Genomic DNA, 7,186 nt, shown 5'->3' with positions numbered 1-7,186 from the left:
TATATATATATATATATATATATATATATATATATATGCTTAATGAACACTCAAAAGGCAAGGATTTGTAGAACTTGGGGAATAGCGTTTTTTTTTCTTCTGCAGAAATCTGTCCAGATTCTGTGTGAGCCTGAAGGTGAGTTTCTAATATATGCCGACTTGGAATCTGTGGCCTTGGAATTCCACAAAGCTCAGTGGATTTTGGCAGATTGCACATCCTGATTGTATTTATTTATTTTGGCAACTTTCAGTGTTTGACATCTCTGTTTTACACATTTTGCATATTCAAATCTATTTCGCAGATGTTAGGCTCGTCAGGATGCTCAATCAGATTAATGTCTCGATAGCACCAGTGTTTACACTTTTTGTGGGAATATGCCTACAAATGCCTTTTATATAGTCTCTGCATATTAAGCTGTGAGTATTTCAGCATCAGAAAATTATATTTTTCTTTTACATTTCCCCACAGATGAGCTATCAGAAAAAGTTGCGAGCAGTCAAGTAACCGATAACCACATGCTCATTTGTTTTGTCTGAAATGAGCATCACTAGATAACTGATAGTTTGGAGATTACCGCTGGTTTCACTCTCCCCACGGCCGCTTGTTTAGCCGCCTCTTCTGGCTGCACGTGGTTCCTGGCACACACTCTGTCTTTATTAATGGGCTCCATTAGGCTGTTTAAGCAGCAGCCGCTCAGTGGACTCCCACAGCTGGTTGTGACTGATCGTCAAGCTCATCCAATTAGTTTGGCTCGGCTCACTCTCCCTCCACCTCGTGTCCTTGCTGTGACACCTGCGCGAGCCTTTTGCCACTTTTTCCATCGATCTTCTGCATGACCACTACTCACTCGAAACTCATTATGAGACTTGTGCAATACAAGTGGATCGAGAAAGAAGTGGCCACTGCAAAAGGCAGCCGCTCTGGTCTCTCTCTGTCCATGTATTCCCAGGGCATGTTGGTGCGCAGATGGCTGTGTGATATTAACCGTGTGACACGGAGGCTCTTTGATTGATGGCTGTTTGAATAAGCATCCGTTGAGAGCCACATCGTAAATCAGGATGAATATTCCGATTGCGCACAGGGAAACGGTTTCTCGAAAGCCTGCTAAAGATACCACAGTTAGGAAGATGTAATTTGGTATCGTAATAGCAGACAAACATTCCCTTCACTTGTCACTCATTGACTCTTGGATAAAAAAGCAATTTCATCGGTCTTGTTCAGCCTGAAAATGGAGATCTCAGCCTCTTTGTAAAGCTATTGTTTGCCAGGTATTGAAAACTATAATTGTTGCACAGCAGTTCTCAGCTACGGTGAGTCACTCAAATCAATCTTGTTTCATAGCTTCACTCCCCCAGTAACTGAGCTACAGCTTTTTTGAGCTAGACAAATGATTTCTCGAGAGCTCTACATTTCATACACATACACACTACTTTCATCCATGACCCTGAGTTCACCACTTTTAAATTAAAATGTTTATCAGCTGTGGTCTCCATTCAGTAGTGCCTTACATATTTAAAGGTGCAGTGTGTCATATCTGCTCCACTAGTACCACCAAACAGAATCGCGATTTCTCGATTTCGTTCTATTGTGGCGATAGGGTTGCTATACAGTTGCTAGGGTGCTCTGAAAGTTACATGTATTTAAAATGTTGCTGTGTGGTTGCTGTGGAGTACTAAGTGGTTTTATCTTAAGTAGTAGATATGTGGTTTCTAGAGTGTTCTGAGTAAATTTTAGCATTTTTCTAGGGTTCTTTAATGCTTTGACACAATCAGTATTGTATAAAGTGCTATACAAATAAAGGTGACTTGACTTGTTCTGCGGGGGGTTTTGTGTGTGTGTGTGTGTGTGTGTGTGTGTGTGTGTGTTGCTATAAGGGTTGCTAGGGTGGTTTGAAGTTTGTGTGGTTGTGTGGTTGTCGTGGCGGTCTGACCCTTATTAAAATTGACCATGGTTTTATTATAGTAAAAGTGTAGTAACCATAGTTTTTTGGCTGATTGATTACTATTTGTATAACCACAGTTTTACTACAAATAATACCACAATTAAACTATGGTTAGGGTAGCTAAACCATAGTTAATTTGTGGTTACCATGGTTTTTTTTTCGTGTGTGTTCTATGTTGTTTTAATATGTTGCCATTCGGTTTCTAGTGTGTTCGGAGTGATTTTTAGCATGTTGTTAGGATCTTCTTCAGTGATTTTAGCATGTTGTTGTGTGGTTGCTAGGGGGTTCTTTGAGGTTTTTAACGTATTTCTATGCAAATTGGTGTTCTGAGTGGTTTTTACATGCTGCTATGTGTTTGCTTGGGTGCTCTGAGTGGTTTTTAAAATGTTGCTGTGTGGTTGCTGTCTTTGGTGTTCTTTAGCGTGTTACTATGCTTGGGTGGTTTGTATGGATTTTAACACGTTGCAGTTGCTGGAATGTTCTAAGTGGTTTTAACATGTTGTTTTGTGGTTTTTAGAGTTACAGCATGTTGTTAGTGTGTTCTTCAGTGATTTTTGACATCTTGCTAGAGTGTTGTTGTTGTTGTTTTAATGTTGCTATGCAGTTGCTGGGGAGTTTTAAGTGTTTTAACATGTTGCTGTGTGGTTTCTACAGTATTCTGAGTGATTTTTAGCACATTATGTTGTACTTCCATGGTTTTTAGCATGTTGGTGTGTGGTTTCTAGAGTATCCTGAGTGTTTTTTTAGCATGTTGCCGTGCAGTTGCTATGTTGTTCAAATCAAAAGACCCCGTTCAAAGGTCTATGATATTCTGGTCCTTAGATGTGGCTCAGTTCTCTCCTTCGTTGTAAGACTATGGGATTTACAAACTCCTGCCATTGGTTGAGACAATATTTGAGCTGCTCAAACATGCTAGTGGTGCAGATATTACACCCTGTACTTTTAAGGAACTAGCTGGATAAGAGTTTACATGTGTTAAGCTGAAGTGTTTCCTGAAGGTGTGAAATCTTGCTGTGTGCTTTCAACATTCTCATATTCTGTTCTTTTAGTTCTCAAGGTCACAAGAGGTTTGCAGACTGTGAGATCAGTGGTGTTTCATCTCAGAGATTGATGGATAGTTGTTTGCCTCTCAGCTCATCTAACACTCCTTTATTTGTTTTTGTCCACAGACTCTGAATAAGAACAATTTGCTGCCAGATGAGAGGACCAACTACTTCCCTTCACCGCTTCAGCAGACGAACGTGTACACCACCACATACTACCCCACAGCGCTGGGCAAATATGACTACCGGGCAGACTCCTCACCGTCTCCTTGCAGAACCTATAACCACAGCTGAGGCACGTGTCCCATCCGTAGCTTTATCACCATGGTGACAAGGCTGCTCCGTACATCTCCTAAAACCCTCCACTTTCCCCACCCACACACTCTGCACCCGATGAGGTGCTTGTTCCAACATTCCAGCTGATTTTTTCCCTAAGATCTCTTCCCTGACGACCGCGTCACCTAAGTCATGCCTTACGGTGTCCAATGAGGGGAAAGTCCAGTGATTCAAACAGCACTTTTTAAAGATTGTGTAGCTACACTGACTTTGATAAACTGGTGTCTTGATTGATCGCTGCAGAACTCCTGTTACTGGAAAGAGGTTTTGCTGAAGCTCAAGTTGGGAAGACAAAATTGCGCTGGCATCCCGTACCACTCCAACAATATCCATTACAGGAAATGCAATCTGCCACACTGTGGCAGTTCTTTTTGAAACTACAGAAGAAGAATAGACGGACACCAGACAAAAGAGAGCAATCAATGGTGACATTATTAGGTTTGGTCAGAACGGCAGAATTGTGTTACCTTTGGATGTAAATGTAAGGATGTCCCACTGACTTCCAACCTTTGAGGGGCAAATCTCTGACAAAAGAGGATGGGTTGCAGGATCAATGCATCTCCTGGGTGAATCGTTCGGAACCAAGCTGCAGAAAAAAGAACAGCTTAAAATAGGATGCTATTCAGAACGGACTCTTATCAGAACTGAAACATAGATTTTCAGCACGTTAAAAGGCCAGAAGAATGCGTCATTATTTCCCTGAAAAGTCGAAATGCCTTTTTTACTTGCGAATGCATGGGAATCGAGGAATATTGCACCAACATGGAATATGCTTAGGTCTGAAGCAAACATGCTCTGCTCTGTTACTGTAAGTCCCGGTGGTCATATTAAATATGACTGGGTTCAAACTGAGACGGACTATATTTTATTATGAAAAAATGTAGGAAATATTGATAGCTTGGCACTTGTTTTATACGGTTATTTTAAAGAGGGAATTATTCAGCAGTTGTAGTATATAGATGGACAATAGAGTTTATTTAAGATACAAGTACAAACATTGACGGCGCTATACTGAACATTTCATATATAATTTTTTCTTATTGTTTCCAGATGGTATATTCCTAACCATCATCACATTCATCAGAGATATGAGCGAAGGTGTACACTCTTATATGAGCATCATATATTCATAAAATTGCCCAGAGAGTCAACTCATGCAGAAATGATCAATGGATCACTGTCTTTTTCACATCAAACAATATCTAAAAAATGAATCTTTGTGCAGCACTATGTGCCTAACTCAGATTTTATTTTGCCCATGTGTTGACATGCTTCCCAGCGGCATCACGCCCACATTCCAGATGCAACTCTCCAGTTATCGATAAAAACGATTCAGGAATGGCAACGGTCACCGGTATCTAGTATTTATGGTATGCTTGGTTTCTAAAGGGCATTGAAAACTAAACTAAGCTATTTTATCATGCTCGTCTAATGAATGCTAAGCCAGCCATGCTTTCAGCTAAGCATGAGTACATGGGTTGTAAATAAGTGACGTCCCACAGCGAAAAAAAGTAATGCCACGCAAAGGATAGTATAATGTACATGTATATTGTAAAGCTAACACTGTTTTGTAAACGCGTTATAGTTGTAAAATAATATGTGCAGCAGCTGTGTAAATATACCAACCGTAGGGATTGTGTGGGGATGGAGCCTGTCAGTGACAAGAGTTTGACTGCAATAGAGAGACCATCTCGTGGACCAACCCTGATCGATAACATCAAAGATTATTCATTAGAGTTCCCACTAAACTATTACAGATCATTTGTACTTTTTATTCATCTTATTCATATGAATTGATTTTTGCCGTTTACATGACAAGGTTCACAAAATTAACATGAATTAAGTTGCTGCAATATCATATTCAAATACAGTCTTAAATTGTTTTGATGCTGTTTGATTCTGTTCAAATTATTTAATAGGGACCTTTTCTTTGAAAACAAAATCTACAGAGGAGTCAAAAAATTTTCAGAGTATTACTGAAAATGAAAATGTTCCTATTTTCCATTTTATTAATTACATTTTTATTGCCAATTCTCTCTCTCTCTTTCTATATATATATATATATCTTAAATATATGCTCACATACCAAGCCTTTTCATTGGAAAAAAAAAAAACTAAAATCCAGAAAAGTTTATCAATTATTTTTTTAAATAGCAAATTATATTATCAACATAATTTTGAGTACAAAGTGAAAACGTTATTTCCAAATTTACCTGAAGTAACTCCCAGATTTTAATGATATGTATATTGCTGTTAAAGATATGCTCGCGTACCAAGCTTTTTCATTGAAAAAGATCTACAAAAAAGAGTCCAAAAATCTGAGCGCATTACTGAAAATGTTCCTAATTTGCATTGTATTAATTACATTTTTATTGCAAATTATATATATATATATATATATATATATAAAATATTCAGAAGTTTTATTTTTTTAATTGAACATGATATTATCAACATAATTTGAGTGAAAATGTTAATTGAATTATTTTCTAAATACTTTTTTTTTTCTCTGAAAATGTTATTGCCGATTTACCTGAAGTAACTCCCAGATTTTAAATGCCTTTCAAAAGGCATATGGACTCCACTGTACGCATGAAAAGCAATGAAGAATAAGCAAAACTCTAAGCTCATAGTTAAAAGGACAAACTAAATCCCCACATTCACTTCCGTGTGCCTGCCCAGATAATATATGTTGGTCAAGTGCGGCTGCTCTGTGTAAGATCACATTCATCAGAGATATGAGCGAAGGTGTACACTCTTATATGAGCATCATATATTCATAAAATTGCCCAGAGAGTCAACTCATGCAGAAATGATCAATGGATCACTGTCTTTTTCACATCAAACAATATCTAAAAAATGAATCTTTGTGCAGCACTATGTGCCTAACTCAGATTTTATTTTGCCCATGTGTTGACATGCTTCCCAGCGGCATCACGCCCACATTCCAGATGCAACTCTCCAGTTATCGATAAAAACGATTCAGGAATGGCAACGGTCACCGGTATCTAGTATTTATGGTATGCTTGGTTTCTAAAGGGCATTGAAAACTAAACTAAGCTATTTTATCATGCTCGTCTAATGAATGCTAAGCCAGCCATGCTTTCAGCTAAGCATGAGTACATGGGTTGTAAATAAGTGACGTCCCACAGCGAAAAAAAGTAATGCCACGCAAAGGATAGTATAATGTACATGTATATTGTAAAGCTAACACTGTTTTGTAAACGCGTTATAGTTGTAAAATAATATGTGCAGCAGCTGTGTAAATATACCAACCGTAGGGATTGTGTGGGGATGGAGCCTGTCAGTGACAAGAGTTTGACTGCAATAGAGAGACCATCTCGTGGACCAACCCTGATCGATAACATCAAAGATTATTCATTAGAGTTCCCACTAAACTATTACAGATCATTTGTACTTTTTATTCATCTTATTCATATGAATTGATTTTTGCCGTTTACATGACAAGGTTCACAAAATTAACATGAATTAAGTTGCTGCAATATCATATTCAAATACAGTCTTAAATTGTTTTGATGCTGTTTGATTCTGTTCAAATTATTTAATAGGGACCTTTTCTTTGAAAACAAAATCTACAGAGGAGTCAAAAAATTTTCAGAGTATTACTGAAAATGAAAATGTTCCTATTTTCCATTTTATTAATTACATTTTTATTGCCAATTCTCTCTCTCTCTTTCTATATATATATATATATCTTAAATATATGCTCACATACCAAGCCTTTTCATTGGAAAAAAAAAAAACTAAAATCCAGAAAAGTTTATCAATTATTTTTTTAAATAGCAAATTATATTATCAACATAATTTTGAGTACAAAGTGAAAACGTTATTTCCAAATTTACC

The 7,186-nt window shown here is 37.6% G+C and overlaps 1 protein-coding gene across 2 annotated transcripts in view; it reads left to right on the top strand.

The window, feature by feature from the left end:
* sema5ba (sema domain, seven thrombospondin repeats (type 1 and type 1-like), transmembrane domain (TM) and short cytoplasmic domain, (semaphorin) 5Ba) overlaps positions 1-5,060 on the top strand; it is a 143,236-nt gene extending 138,176 nt beyond the window's left edge. For both annotated transcript variants that reach the window (XM_016450606.1, XM_016450605.1), the window contains one exon: positions 3,113-5,060. In XM_016450606.1, coding sequence (XP_016306092.1) covers positions 3,113-3,280 — 168 coding nt within the window. In that variant the 3' untranslated portion in view covers positions 3,281-5,060. The remainder of the gene's footprint in view (positions 1-3,112) is intronic.
* Positions 5,061-7,186: the final 2,126 nt, after the last annotated feature.

The sequence above is a fragment of the Sinocyclocheilus anshuiensis genome, unplaced genomic scaffold (genome assembly GCF_001515605.1).
Source record: "Sinocyclocheilus anshuiensis isolate Anshui unplaced genomic scaffold, SAMN03320099.WGS_v1.1 scaffold2056, whole genome shotgun sequence".
NCBI lineage: Eukaryota > Metazoa > Chordata > Actinopteri > Cypriniformes > Cyprinidae > Sinocyclocheilus > Sinocyclocheilus anshuiensis.
Note: the sequence above shows the minus strand (reverse complement) of the source record. Positions and strands in the feature narration are given on the sequence as shown.